The sequence below is a fragment of the Gigantopelta aegis genome, chromosome 11 (assembly GCF_016097555.1).
Source record: "Gigantopelta aegis isolate Gae_Host chromosome 11, Gae_host_genome, whole genome shotgun sequence".
NCBI lineage: Eukaryota > Metazoa > Mollusca > Gastropoda > Neomphalida > Peltospiridae > Gigantopelta > Gigantopelta aegis.
In genome coordinates, this window is record NC_054709.1 from 5,766,414 (window position 1) to 5,782,453 (window position 16,040).

The 16,040-nt window shown below is 37.2% G+C and overlaps 1 protein-coding gene across 1 annotated transcript; it reads left to right on the forward strand.

Annotated features, from left to right (window-relative positions):
* Nucleotides 1-543: 543 nt before the first annotated feature.
* LOC121385472 (EGF-like domain-containing protein 1) lies at nt 544-15,622 on the forward strand. Its single transcript, XM_041516170.1, has 11 exons — nt 544-645; nt 3,212-3,267; nt 5,634-5,780; nt 6,252-6,374; nt 7,670-7,920; nt 8,506-8,645; nt 9,281-9,432; nt 10,379-10,460; nt 11,502-11,670; nt 13,074-13,179; nt 14,100-15,622. Exons 2-11 carry the CDS (start codon nt 3,225-3,227, stop codon nt 14,333-14,335), a joined length of 1,449 nt encoding a protein of 482 aa, XP_041372104.1. The 5' UTR covers nt 544-645; nt 3,212-3,224; the 3' UTR covers nt 14,336-15,622.
* The last annotated feature ends 418 nt before the right edge of the window (nt 15,623-16,040 follow it).

Sequence of the window (16,040 nt, forward strand, 5' to 3'; positions counted from 1 at the left end):
AGGGCAAAGGGAATGGGGATCAGTTCTTCTCCAATTTGAGAAAAGAAAAAACGACCTGTACATGTGGTGGCCTGTATTTATGTGTTGGATGATTACCTAGATGAATGTTATAGTTTGGTTGATATATTGCATATTGTGTTTTTAATCACAAACGTCAACGTTGTTGCCTATGGGATAGTATATGGTATAGTATAACCTAAACGGTATCCCAGTCGCATATCGAGATAATAAGTCGATCGATCGAGATAGTAAGTCGATCGATCGATATATTAAATCGACCGATCGAGAAAAATAATTTGATGTGATATCCTTTCCCAGCCACCGTAGTTATCGATAGTTTTATTAAATGCACGCTTAAAATCAAACCCATACGTGTTCGGTTGTGTGGAAAGTATTTCTGCTATCACATGACAACGGTAAGACAGAATTTTAAATTTATACCCTTCCAAAAATAACTATGCACTGGTACTTTGTTCCACCCGCCACCAATCCAAGAACATGGATTATTTTTCCCGAGCGATGAGAGAAAAGGAGATCTTTGCCCCGCCTACTCTAACGTGCCATAAATTGACACGCGCGAGTACATTTTCTCTTCGTGTTGGTGCGCTCCAAGAAATAGTCACTTGACAACAAGTTCGCTAAAAGGTAAGATTTTAATACTACGCGATACCAGCATTAGTAACGATGTGGTATGCATTATTACTATTAAGAAGTAAACGTTTGTTTTATTTAACAACACCATTAGAACACAATAATTTATCATCGGCTACTGGATGTCAAACATTTGGTAAGTTTGACATATAGTCTTAGAGTGGATACCTGCTTAATTTTCCCATTAGTAACAATGATCATTTTTGTGCACCACCTCTTTGATATACCAGTCGTGGTGCACTGGCTAGAACAAGAAATAGCCCAATGGGCTCAACAGGGCATCAAGCGAGCGCTTTACTACTGGGCTACGTTCCGCCCTCAGAATTGTTAAAGACATTAAGAGATTTGTGTTTTTATGTTTTTATGTTTTTTTGTTTGTGTTGTTATTGGAGGGGTTGTTGGGAGGTGTGTGTGTGTGTGTGTGTGTGTGTGTGTGTGTGTGTGTGTTGATTTGCTTGTTTGTTTTAGTGTCATCAACCACTATAGAGAATAAGCCACTCGGCTATTTACATCTTGATCCATATGGCTGTTGAAATATTTGTCTGTATCTGTAATTTGTCTGTCTGTCTGTGTTCGCTTCAAAACTCTATTTCTCTTGCAGTTTTCTAGCAGTTTGTTAAATATTTATTGTTGTATTTGTATGAACTTAAGGTTCACGTTCGTTATTAATGGTATTCACCTCAGTTATCTGGACTATCTGCCCGTATCAGATGTTATTGATTAGTGAGGGGGAGTCGGGGTGGGTGGGGAAGTCAGCTGGTTTTTGCCCGAATTAAACGAAGATGCCGGAATCTGAATAATAACTTTCATTCATATTAGCATTTCTGATAAACAGATTTGTAGGATTCCAAAAGAATCGCTGCCCATTTGTTTTACATGCATTACAACTACAAATGTGAGTAGAATGATGGAAATACACGTTGAGAATGTTTCAGGCCAGCTAATGTTTCACGAATGTCTCCATCGTGTTCACCCGAATGCGAAGGTTTCCTCCAACACTGGGGTGATGTGGCGGGCGGTGGGTAGGGCAGTTGATTCCACACTGATATCATCACTGTTTTGACAGTGACTCATAAGTGCATTAATCCTACAAAGTGATTGGGCGAGACGTAGCCAAGTGGTAAAGCGTTCGCTTGATGCGCGGTCGGTTTGGGGTCGAACCACGTCAGTGGGCCCATTAGGCTATTTCGCGCTGCACCCAGTGTACCACGATTGGTACATCCAGGGTCGTGGTATGTGCTATCCTGTCTATAGGATGGTGCATCTAACAGATCCCTGCTGCTACTGGAAAAGAGTAGCCCATTAGAGTGGCGACAGCAGGTTTCCTCTCTCAATATCTGTGTGATCCTTTAACCATATCTCAGACGCCATATAACCGTAAATAAAATGTGTTGAGTGCGTCGTTAAATAAAACATTCCCTTCCTTCCTACAGAGTGATAGGAATTAGCTATGTGTTGGTGATGGATCCAGAATTTTGTGAAAAAGGATCTATAGACGATGATTAATAAATCAATGTGATCTAGTGGTTTCGTTCAACAAAACAAATTTTAACTGTTAGTCGGTGGCAACAAACATTATCTGGAGCACATTTATTAATTAAACGTCGGCATATGAAACATTTGATAAAAAAAAATTTCACACAAAATTCAGAGGAAGCCTACTACATTTTTTCTAATAACAGCAAGGAATCTTTTGTATGCACTTTCCCACAGACAGGACAGAATATACCACGGCTTTTGATATACCAGTCTTGAATACCGATGCTTTTAAGTTTTATACAGTGGACCCATGATGTCGTTCCTATTCCGGCGTCACTAAACCAGATTGCCATGGTAACAGCCCGGTGAGGGGTATACAAATTATTGCTCAGTCAAAGCAATGAATTTCGTTTTCATTTCATTTCAACTTACTTTTGTGACTATATCCAATTAAAGTTCAAGCACGCTGTCAAGGGCACACACCTCACACACACAAAGACAAAAGGAAACAACACAAACAAGAGAAAGAACTGTTTCATTTAACGACGCACTCCAAACATTTATATTTACAGTTACATGGCGTCGGACATACAGTAAATGGTCACACAAATAATAATTTAAAAGAAAGAAAGAATATTAAGAGGAAACCCACTGATGGGATCTACTATATATGCTATCCTTCAGACAGGACAGGACATACCACGGCCTTTGTTACACCAGTTGTGTAGTAGTGGCTGGATCAAAAATATAAAGCAAAATACCCCAATGGGCCGACTGACGGGGATCGATCGCTACTCGACTGTGTATCAGGCGAGCGCTCTAACATTGGCCTAAGTTCAGCCAGAGTTGATTATAATGGTATGGTATAGGGATTGACGTGCACATTCAGAGCAAGCTGTTTTAGCGCACGCCTGTCATGGGCACAGTGTCCAGGACAGGAGTTGATTGTAAATATTATTATCTCTTTTATTAACAGCCCAAGAGGTTGAACCCCTCCAGTTACCGCCATCTTCTGACACCTATGAATGTTCAATTTCAGTTTATTTTGTGCTGTAGGTCTATTTTTGAGTTTTCGTTTCAGATTTGAAGACATCATGTTTCGCTTTGTCCTTTTGTCTATCGTCGTGATTTCCACGGGTAAGTTCATTTCGTTTCTTTTAATTTATTTCCACAAAGTTCTTAAAAACTGTATTTCATATCAGTGTTAAAATCTCTGTTAAATCAGGCGTTGAAATTGTTTCAAATTCCTGCCGGACCGAATCGAAACCTGCCAGATAAAACATAACCGACTAGTGCGTGATTTATTTGCCGGTCCGTCAGGACGACAGATAAAACAAATCTTCCAGCCCGTGGTGATGTTGACCGCCAAAAACCGGTCGGTATGGCAGTATTTCGACCCCTGTAAGTATACACTGAGTGTATTTTGGTATCATTGTAGGCTACAAGTAAATGAACAAAATTATGCATTGACCATGATAATGGTTTTCGGATAGAAGCATTAAAGGTACATGGTGATAGTTGTTAGTGTCGTAGTTCGCTCTTTAACCGTGCATTTGTGAGAAATAACAAAAATTAATCTAATGCAATATGTTCGAGATTAACTCAAGAATATCGATATTGTACTTAGCTCGAGTGTCCTTCTAGCGCTGTTTTGTTATATGACATATAATAGAATAACGCAAGTGGACACACGAACGACATTGTACTGTGTTGCTACTCTGAGTATTCCCAAAATTCTGCGTGCAAAAATAGAAAATAACAGAAAGATCTACAGGGGCTGATCCAGGGGAGGGTACGGAGGGGGCGCACTCCTTTTTTTTCGAACACGTGGACGAATAATAATAATTAAAAGCCTGTTTAAACACCTCTTACCACAACCCCCTGGATCCGCGCCTGAAGTACTCGTACGTCACCCTGTAATGGCCGAGACGAAAATTACATCGTGGGAAAAGGGTGTTCACGGCAGTTTTGCCGATTGCCGTGGTTAATTGTCACGGTTGCATTTCTAATGCTAGCATCAAGCTGTCAACAGTCACGACGAAGTTGGTTAACCCGGCCGTTGCGTTGCATTTCCCCCAACTCCCGACTTACTGTAATAATCATACAATGGCCCCAGATGATGTTGACACAGACGAAGTGTATCAGTTGTAATAGAGGCTATTCCTTTGCAAAAACAACAACAACAATTTAGGCAGAAACCCGTATCATTTCTCCTAATTTCGGGCGGGACGTAGCCCAGTGGTAAAGCGCTCACTTGATGCACGGTCAATCCAGGATCTAAGATCGATCCCCGTCAGTGGGCCCATTGGGATATTTTTTTGTTCCAGACAGTACTGCACGATTGGTATATCAGAGGCCTGGTATGTGCTATCTTGTTTATGGTATGATGCATATAAAAAGACCCCTTGCTATTGATGGAAAAATGTAACGGGTTTCCTCTCTAAGACTATGTCAGAATTACCAAATTTTTGACATCCAATAGCCGATGATTAAAAATCAAGGTGCTGTAGTGGTGTCGTTAAAGAAAACAAACTTCTCCTTTGTACCTTCATTTATCTTTACCTAAGTCTTGAAATATAAATATTTGCAAGTATTAATAATTATTGCATGGTTATTTTCCTTTAGTAAATAAATAAATATTGAAATATAAATATTTGCAAGTATTAATTATCGCATGATTAGTTTCCTTTATTAAATAAATAAATAAATAAATAAATAATAATAATAATAATAATAATAAAATAAACATAAACAGTTTCCTAACACGCTGTTTGTGTGAATCAAAGATTTGACAGATGACTGTTTGTATCCAACAATTATCGCGTGATTATCTCCCCTGAGTAAAACGAAAAAAAGTTTCACATTTTCAGTGCAGAGCCAATCTTTTTATTCGCTGTATGAATAATTGAGACTTGGCATTTCTGTTTAGCAATTCTTATAACTTCTAGTAATGATTTGAATAATAACGTTTTGCATCAATCAGTTATTGCATGGTTGTCTCCTCTTACTAAATAATAATTGACTGTTTCACTTTTCAGTACACAACCAGTTTATTTATTTTTGACCAATGATTTGACAGTTAACAGTTTGTAGCCATTGGTCATTACATGGTTGTCTCCCATTGGTTAAAAATAATATATTTCACTTTACAGTGCACGACCTGTTTCTTAGTCCACTGTATGACTCTAAATTGACGCCATCATTTATTTTTACCAATGGCTTGAAAGATAACTCTTTGTAGCCATCAACTATGGCATGATTATCTCCCCTTAATAAAAACAAAACTGGTTCACCTTTCCAGCGCACGGTCCGCTGTGTGAATTAAGACTTAGCATACTTTTATGTTTAACAATGATTAGAATTTGTAGCATATATTTGATGGACATAACGTAGTTAGTAATAATTGCAATCCTCCGGGGAAGACAGCGGAAAGATGCCGAAACATTGCGAGAATTCTATTACGTGCTTGAGGAGATATTCAAATAATTTGTTTTCCTTTTCAGTGCATGGCCAATTTCCTTCTCTGATGTTTGACTGTCTAAATCGAGACGACCAAAAGTGTCCTACTCCGGCTAGCTGCGATGCAACTAAAAAAAAATGCAATGAAGGAACATGTCCGAACGGGAAGTTTGGATACGCTTGTCATCTAGGTATTTCACACCAATTACTACATGGATATTTACCACCTTTAGTGGCAGTTTTAGGCCAATAGGACAAATACTGTGAAATAGCAACAGATTCAAAATTGAAATTTAAAAAACGAGACACCACACAAGAGGGAAAAAAGTGCAGTATTCTGTTGTTATTGTTGTTTGTTTGTTATTTTTTGGGTTTCTTTTTGTTGCTATTTTTTTTCAGAATATGTATTATATTACATTTTATGTACGGTACTCGTTGTAATAGTTAACGTACTTCACTAATGTCCATAAGATGCTGTCTTATACTCGTTGTAATAAATAGGATAATATACTAATGTTCGTAAGATACCATTTATCTTACATCTTGTTATGTAAACACGACCTGACACTGAAAACAAAGAACGACGGTCGTTTTGCTTTCATAAATAATTGCCCACAACGATAAAACTATTAGGTTAGCTGAGTATATTGTTTATCTTGTAGATTTTGATGTTGCTTATCGTCCGATCTGCTTAGTCGGGTGTCAGAATGGAGGATCGTGTCTGCAGGATTCCAGCTGTGGATGTACTCCTGACTACACCGGTACCCTGTGTGAGACACCCCGAAGTAAGTGGACAGTGCAGTGCTACTAGTCTATACAGATTCAGAGGGATCTAGCGGATCCAGATGTGTGTGGGGATGGTAGGATGGTGGGGGTGGGGGTGGGAGAGGTTACAGAGGTTCAGTGACCTCCCGCCTGTTTGAAGTGACCTTTTTAATGGCTTTTATATTTTTAAATTCATTATCCACAGCATACAGCAGTAAACTGTCATGGAACCGAGCATCTGAACATGTTTATTTGAAACCTTTCCAGGGAACTTGCTTACAGATCTCGCTTGCCTTCACCAATGTCAGATTATCGCGTTTTAGAAATTTGTGACATAACAGACCACTTTACAAAATCCTCGGCTATCTGGCCAGTCTGTCCCAGACTATGGGTTGGAGAGAGATGTGATCTTATACCTACCCTTTCAATTCATTTCAACTTAGGTTCGTGCTTATACCCAATTAAGGTTCAATCACGCTGTCCTGGGCATACACCTCAGTTATCTGGACTATCTGCCCAGGACAGTGCATTAGTTGTTAGTGGTTAGTAGAGAGAAAATGGTGTAGTGGCCTCATATCTACCCACTGAGTCGTTAAAACTAGATCTGTGTGGAAACCGATACCAGGCTGCGAACCCTGTCCCTACCAGCCTTATGTCCGATGGCTTAACCACGACACCACCCATAATTAAGCCATTAAAACTCGCTCTGGGTGGGAACCGATACCGGGCTGCGAACCCTGTACCTACCAGCCTTATATCCGATGGCTTATCCATGACACCAACCAAGATTAAGCCGTTAAAACTCCCTCTGTGTGGGGTGGTACCGGACTCCCCCGTCCTAATTTTAGTACATGTTACAAGTACAGTACTAGCTGGCCCATTGATGCTAGTTCAAATCACATTATGACAACAAGAACTGTCACACTGATCATCAGAGGCAGATGTGGCCATGTTTAATGCCACATTTAAAGTTAGGTGCACCTGGAACCCTGAGAGAGGGAGATTTGCTGCTAATTGAAAAATGTATTAGGTTTTCTTTGAAGATTACGCATCACCATTACCAAATGTTTGACACTCAATAGCCGATGATTAATTAACCAATGTTACACAACAGAAACTTTAAAACTTTGAAATGATATTTGGTAATATTGCTTACTCTTAATGTAAATACTATTTTCATATACTTACGTTTTCTGACACCCAATAGCCGATATGTATTTTTGTGCTGGGGTGTCATTAAACATTCATTCATTCATTCCTGTATTCATTACTGGGTTTGGGGTGTTCATTTTATTTTTTGTTTTTTTATTTTCAGTTGCTCTTACTTGTGGAGGACCCAGCCCACCAGTTGCTACTAGCACCATAGGCATTAATGTCAGTGGCATCATTGGGTTTGATAAGGCTAACGGTCAGGTGATCGTGGAAGGTGCTGCCAAAATTTATGACATCGATGACACAGCATGTTTCGGGAAGGCTGGAGAAGCCACACTAACAGTAACCAATGATTATGATGACTCAGTGAAGTCACGAGCCTGTAACAAGGCTACTTTGGATGAAGGCACAGGTGTAAGTCACCGACGTTCAGTTGTTGAAATGTTATATATCTTACTGGTCTCTGTCAGTGGATCTTACCAAACACAATGTAATCGCATGCCAAGATTATCAAACTGATTTCAGCACAGGTCTATGTCAATCATATTGAAATCTTATCTTACTGCTGACGCAGGCTTTAGGATTATGTCCGTAGCAAAGCCATCTAAAGTCGAGGGATTCCCCGTTTTACACAGAACCTAGTGTAATATCATGATGTATCAGAAAACCACAGAGCAGTGCAGTTATATCTCAAGCGGAATTACACGTAACGTAACATTAAGCAAGCGGAAGTCATCTAATATGTGCATGATGTAACAACAACAACAACAACAACAATAATAATAATTACAGATGACGTCTGTCCTCGATCAATATCTCTCTCTCTCTCTCTCTCTCTCTCTCTCTCTCTCTCTCTCTCTCTCTCTCTCTCTCTCTATATATCTATATATATATATATATATATATATATTGCTCCTTAAAACATCATATCGGTCTCATCACAGTGTCATAATTGGTTATCATTATTATTACTATTATTATTATTATTATTTACTTCAGATCTACACCCGAAAGTTCATTATTCGGTTTGAAGCAGGCACGACGTCACCTAACACTGATTTCAGAGTAACAGCCGCATGCGGCCCAGCTGGTTCCACCGTCACTGTCACTAGTACCACCATACATCATGATTTTCTTACGTAAGTTATTAATGTTGCAAAAAAAAAAAAAAAACCAGAAAGAAAAAAAGAATCCCAACCCCTTTGCAACCCCCGCAATTGTCCACAGCACGGCCGTGTGTTTAATTCTCTGTGCTACCTTTTTTTTCTTTTTTTTCGGTGTGTGTGGGGGAGGGTGGGGTGGGGGTGGGGAGGGGTGGGGGATGGGGTGGGGTGGGGTGGGGTGGGGTGGGGGAAAGGAAAAATTAGGTTCTCCAAAATTGTCATTAAAGGACACTTGATCACTATTCTCTTTGCGTTGCTCTTGCAGGTGGAATGAATGATAAAGAGTGCTCTTTTGGGGCGCAAGACGTTGATTCAGATATTCTATTCGTGTTTTCAAGAATCCACTAAAATAATTTGTTGAAGAGAAATTTAAATACACTACATGTACTTAAAAATCTCTTCAAAATATTATAGTATTTTATTTCGTTTTATTTCATTTCATCATTTTACTGTGCATTTGTTTTTATTTAGAGGATCCTTGAAAAAATAAGGAGTATATTTATGAGTCACTCATAAACAATGTGTTTTTAGTCATATTGGAAGGACCATCTTTCTGTCTTATTAACCTTTCTAATTAATTTAATTTAATTTAATTTATTTAATTTAAATAGTACAGCTCTTCAGAATATCGACAAGAGCAACACTGTTGCGGGGGCAGCCGTGACTGCGAAGTTAGAAGTGGGCGGTGGCTTACTCGACACTACTTTAAATTATGGTCTAGCAACGACCATCGATGTAACTCTCACACTGGACAATTCTGGAGGTAAGAATAATTTTATGGTTAAAGGTAGACAACTCTACTAGACTAATTCCCGAACAAGAGAAACTAGAGTGATCTGGCAGATATTCGCATTAAATTATTTCTAATATGGATTATACTTAAAGGCAGACAACTCTACTTGGCTTAACTAGAGTTATTTCAGAGAACACAGCTTGAACGTGATTGGTTCCTCCTTGGTGTTTCCATTAGTGAATTAGTGACAACGTTACCTGGCTTATTCCTGAATAACATTAACTAGTTATTTCACAGAACATGATTTGAACTTGATTGGTGTTTCCATTAGTGAATCAAATATGATCCATTGCCATTTTCTGTTCAACTAACCAGCTGTCATGAACAAACATTGAATCTTTGGTAGTTATGTAACAAGTGTCTTGGTCGATACTACTGCTTATGAATCAATACACGATACCTTTGCTTGTATATCGATTCACATTTTCACCATGTATCGTTTAATACTTTAATTTCTTATCGATTTATCAATACCAATTTGTAAAGGTTATTTTGTTTTGAAAAGAAACTGCATCATTACTAATAGCTAGTGACAATAATACTGTAGTTTTTCTTTTGCAGGATTACTCGTCCTATAAAATGTTTTTGGCATAGTCCTCGTAATAAACAACACAAAAACCAATTACAAAACTTCAAATGATAGCTTTAAAATATCTATATAAGAAATAATAGGCAAAAATAATTCAATTATCTACTTGAGGTAAATGACTGTAAGTTGATTATAACATTATTTATGTTTTACAATTGGCGAGTAAGGACGCGAAAACGTTTGCAACTGAACAAAATGAAATTTGTGTTTAACATTTTAGTGATGTTGAAGTATTTCATTTGTTGTCTCACTTTTTATTATTGGAGGCAAAGGCAGAAGGTAGTGGGGTTGTGACAGTCCTGATATATTGTATTATTTATTTTGCAGTATTTAAAACCATCCGGTTAGAGAAATTTACGATTGAAAATGGGGGTACGTCTCTCAAATCCATGGTCTTGGTGGACAATGGGTGAGTTTTAACTTTCTCTGTTGAAATAAGGCTTTGAAATATTTGCACAATTTGTTTAATTCATTCACGGGTATCTGTTTGTATGCAGGAAACACGTTGATAATGCTGGGATTCAAATAAAATATACATTTATTTAAAAAAAAAAAAGAGGTGTTCATATTATTTCATATCAGATTTAATAACCTTAAAGATAATGTCTCACCTAATTCAGCCTTTTTACAACATAAAATTACGTACTAAATATGCATGACACCGAAAGAAACGTCAGATATAATATTTAGAAGTAACATTTAACTTTAGTTTTCGAGAAGAGATTAACAAAGAATTGAATGTTTGTAATCAAGTAAATCTATTCTAATTACAAATTAACCATGATGCTGATTTGCATTTCTTCTGTTATTCAGTATATATTTTCTTGTTCTGAATACCAATCTCTACACTTATTGTGTTGTAATAGTCTTATATTATAGTAGATGAAATTTCATTTCTATTTCTTAATAAATATTTTTTGTACACGTGTACGAAATTATTGGAAGAAAAAGCTCAATTTGAGCTTTTAGAAACCTTAAGACGACCAGAAACACTTTTTATAAATGGAAATTTATATTTTAGCCACAAAAATGCATTTAATATGTAGTTTTAGTTCTATTACCAGGAACATCTTAAAATCACGGTTAACTCAGGATAGTATCTTTTAAGGCAGAGTAATCACATTCAATAAAAATAAGTTTCTGTTTAAAACCACAAGTTTAAGATGTCAACGTTCGGTCAACTAAATGTTGACAACGTCAGGAGAAAACTAAACATAAAAACAGGAGAGCAACATTTAAAACTAGAAGTATAAAAACAGTTATAAAAAAAGCAAAAAACAAAATAAACAAAAACAACAAAACAAAAACAAGAACAAACAGCCAAAAAAAACCCCCAAAACAACAACAACAAAAAAAGTATAATCACATCACAAGATAAGCTCAAATGATTAACTTTCTGAATGACATATCATTACGTCTCTCTGCAAGGTTTCTGTTTTATGATTTACAGCTGCCCAACTGCTTTAGAGAAAGTTGTTGTGAAGACGTCCGCTGCCAGAGAAGTTGACAACATCGTAACGCTGCAGACGGTGCCGGTTATAATGGACGGTACTGCGGAAAACATCTACAAGTTTGTTGTCAGGGCCTGTACCGGCAGCCAGGCACACGCATGCCCAGAGGTAAGTGTTGTTTAATGTAATTTAATTTATAGATGATTGCTTACTTACTTACTGCTCATTACACCCTCTGGCGTTTAGGGCAGCAACGAAATTTCTCCATTTCTCCCTGTCTCTGGCCATTCGCTGTATGGTGCCCCAGGTGTGGTTAATGTCTTTTAACTCTGCTTGCACAGTTCTTCTCCAGGTTGTCATTGGGCGCCCTCGCTTTCGCTTGCCTTCTGGTGTACACCATATGGCTATTTTTTGTTATGGAATCTGCATCCATGTGGAGGACGTGTCCAATCCACTTCCAGCGTTTTCTCTGAATGATGGTAGGCATATCTTTGTGTTGACACCTGACAAGCAACTCGTGATTGGATATGGTTTGTGGCCAAAAGATTCTGAGATTTTTTCTGAGACAGGTCGTGTGAAAGGTGGACAGTTTTGACATGTCTTGTTCTGTCATTCTCCAGCTCTCTGCCCCATACAGCAATGTTGATAGCACGCAACTCTTGTAGATTCTGAGTTTTGTGGTGGTACTCTATTGATCTCCAGATTGCGAGTAGGCTCATAAAATTATTTCTTGCTTTGTTAAATCTGTTGCGGATGTCTATGTCAGCTCCTCCATCGTTGCTAATGACACTTCCACGGTAGATGAATGTTTCAGCGCTAGAGACGTCCTTGTTGTCCACCGTATGGTATGTTGACATTCAGTGTCATGATTTTTGTCTTCTTCTGGCTGATTCGTAAACCAACTTGCCTGCTAAATCTGCTGAGGCGTGTTGTTTTCTCCTGGATATGTTTGTGTGTGTGTGTGACAGGAGAGCAAGGTCATTGGCAAAGTCCAAATCCTCTAGTACAGAGAAGGGACTCAATCGAAGCCCTCTTGGCATGTCTTCTGTGGTTTGTCGCATGACCCAGTCGATGACAACATTGAACAAAACAGCTGACATAACGCAGCCCTGTCTCACACCTGTCTTAACCTCGAAGTGATGATTGCTGTCACCAACACTGCAGGTGAAGTTGGTGTAGAAAGCTTTGATGATGTTGACGATGCGTTGTGGCATTCCGTATGATCTGAGGATGCGCCAGAGGGAGTCCCTATGTATACTATCGAACGCTTTCTCAAAATCGATAAGATTTATGAACAGCTGTCTTTGCCACTCCGCACATTGTTCGATTATGTTCCTCAGGTTACAAATCTGGTCGGAACATCCCTTTCCTCTGCGGAACCCAGCTTTATGTGTGTGTGTGTGTGTGTGTGCATGTGTGTGTGTGTGTGTGTGTGTGTGTGTGTGTGTGTGTGTGTGCGTGCGCGTGCACGCGTGTGTGTGTATATATGTGTTTGTGTGTGCTTGTGTGTTGTGTATAATTATGTTTGTAGCTCACACTGTTATTAACATTTCTCTTTTAACTCATGTCAGATAACTGACTGTACAGCAGGTGGTGGTACGAGACAAAAGAGGGCAGAAGACAATGATCTTGCCACACTCGGGGTCGGGTTCAATGTCAGAGATGACATGCAGCGAAGTAAGTTTTTATTCATTTGTATTTTCCCAAATGCCCATTCGTCTCTGCATTGTACAGAGATACGGTTTTGATTGCAGATAATGGCTTTGTTCAGATTTAAAGTTAGAGTCTGCCATCACTGTAATAATATCATTTATTTTAGCTTAGTTGCTTTATCTTAATCAGTGGTTAACAGAAATGTTCAAAGCCAAGGACTTAATCAACACAAATAGTAATTGAAAACATAATGTTGAACTTTATTTAGAAGAACCAAATATATCATAATCAATTCTAAAGTTTATTTTCGATTTGTACAAACAAACAAAATAATTAAAAGGAAAACATTAGGCTAACACAGGGTTAATTTAACTATGCTTTGAACAACTGAGCCCTAACAATAGATTAAAGCATTAGCTCATAATATTATATGATATGTATACTAAAATATATCTGGTTACATCACAGCGGTGTAAAATACACACGTCTCCTGCCATGTGTTTAATATTATGTAACAAACTTTAGAGTAATGCCCCTTGTGCATAATAAAATGGAGAATAGTATATGTCCATTTGACGCAGATTAGTTTCTATGGCTAAATGATGTCAAATCATGTGCAGCGGTAATACCATTAATACTGATGATCTGTTAAAAAAATACAAGTATTATATATTCGACATTCCAGGTTTATAATAATAATGAATTATTCTGCTCGTCCTTTTGTTCAATTTAGATTCAACCACACTTTCTTTGCTCTCTTTGACATCTTTGGCTATTTAAATAATAATAATAATAATAATGCTGCTGTTATTATTATTATTATTATAAATGTTGTTTAATAATGTATATATTTGTTCGTGATCGCATTTTTAGAAGTATTTTGGCATTGACATTCTATAGAAAAATAGTGGAGGAGTCGTAATTTATATATGGTGAAATTTCAGATATGAAGAACTTGAGGGATGAAATGAGGAACCAGAAAGAATGCACTCTTACCACCGAGATAACTGCCAGTCTCGTTGCCATGGCGGTCGCCATCTTGCTTCTGCTGGTACTGGTCATTGTACTGAGTGTCCGAGCTATTCTAGCGCATCGTCGTGACGTCACCGTGTACCAACACCACCAGATGGATTCGTCATCAACCACAAGTCTTCCTAGGAAGGTGAATGCCAACTTCTGAACTTCGAAAATTCAAAATGGCTGACCAGTCTGATCACATCTGATTGATACTGACGCAGCTTCCTGTGTATGGCGGTTAATTTACTTACACAAATTGTAGATGGTTGTTTACTTAAAGCATAATTTTACATTATTTTCAATTATTAAATTAGAATTTGTTTATCAATTGACGTGGATGTCATTTGTGAATAACTGCTTTCTTTCATAAGAACATTGAAAGCTTGTTTTTTTTAATGTTTCAGACATGTGGTCTTTTGGGAGAAGGTGTTTGTTCTGGGGGAGGTTGGGTGGTGGTAAATAAGGTCTTACTGAAGGGGATGTGGTCACTATGGTGGTCAGTGTCTATGGCAAACTGAAATGGACTTTGATTCTGCAAATGTTAGTAGCTTATATATATACGACTATATCTAGTTTTATCGCACCCATACCATTTCCTAAGATTGTTTTAGTGCTGAATTCCTCATGCGTATTAAATATAAACGTTTATAGTTCTAGACGTGAGGTGCTACGTTTTTGCATGTAACTTCAAATGCAAACATTAAAAAACTAAATACACAATTCATGATTTTAAAAATAAAATGATATTGTTGCATAACTCGTTATATTACATTTTGTTTGTCTTTTATAAATTTTCAGAATTGTTTTTCCAATTTGCTTAGGTTCTGCAAAACACTTATATCAAATATTGGTCATTGGTGATAGGGAAAATAATTGGTATTTTCAATATGGAAGGGATATTTTTTCCCAAGTAATCACTATTATGATTTTATTATTATTATTATTATTATTATTATTATTTTGCTTATAGATTATAGGGTTTAAAAAATTGCATCTACATTACCGGTAAATGTTCATACTTTGTATATAGTTAAGGAAAATTGTATAAATATTGGTCAAAGACATTCCAGTAATTGTTATCCTAGACAAGAAATAACATGCGATTGATGTTTAATGCAAAAACTTTCAAGATCTCAAACATAAGGAAATTACTGAAAGAGAATTCTATCTCCTATTGAGTGGAGTAGGTATGTTTAAAACATCACACAATAATTAATATATATACCATTGAGGCTTCTGTCCAGTAGTGTGAATACAACTTTACTTTTGAAAACACCATTACAGAAGAGAATAAAATATTTTGGTTAATGAGAGAAAACTTCCTAATAATATTACCGTCATATAATGATATTGTTTTCAAAATATACAATTTTCTATTGGGTCTTTTATATCGGTATCATTTTCTTTATATGAACATGCTTATTATATATTTTTATATACCTATAATAAAGTGCTATAGTTTTGCAGCATAGTTGTGTTGTTCATATTAAATTTTATATTTATATTTGTGTTTATGATTATGTTTAATCAGCTTGGTTTATGCTGCGTTCATTTGGTAATATGAATTATCAAGTTGGAGAGCGTTCAGGCTATTTATAGACAATCTGCACTTTCACACCAATCTCACTCGCACCCCCAACTCATAATTGTACATAATGAATCGTTGGAGCCACGTTGAAATCATATATGTTAATTAGAAACACTAAGCAGTGAAATTGTCTCTTCAACTGTGCATATATCAAATGACTGTGCGATAGGCCTACAAATGAATATCAACCAACCAAAAATTGCAATTCTCTCCCAAGATTTACCGCTAATAATTTATGTTTGTTCCTTCATTTTTGTCCACCCCAGTCCATGCCTAAAAT

Excerpts from the sequence above, each read along its gene's own strand:
- LOC121385472 (XM_041516170.1), top strand. The coding sequence starts at position 3,225 with ATGTTTCGCTTTGTCCTTTTGTCTATCGTCGTGATTTCCACGG. Across the intron at positions 9,433-10,378 it reads CACACTGGACAATTCTGGAG|TATTTAAAACCATCCGGTTA; the intron begins GTAAGAATAATT and ends TTTATTTTGCAG. Across the intron at positions 11,671-13,073 it reads AGGCACACGCATGCCCAGAG|ATAACTGACTGTACAGCAGG; the intron begins GTAAGTGTTGTT and ends AACTCATGTCAG.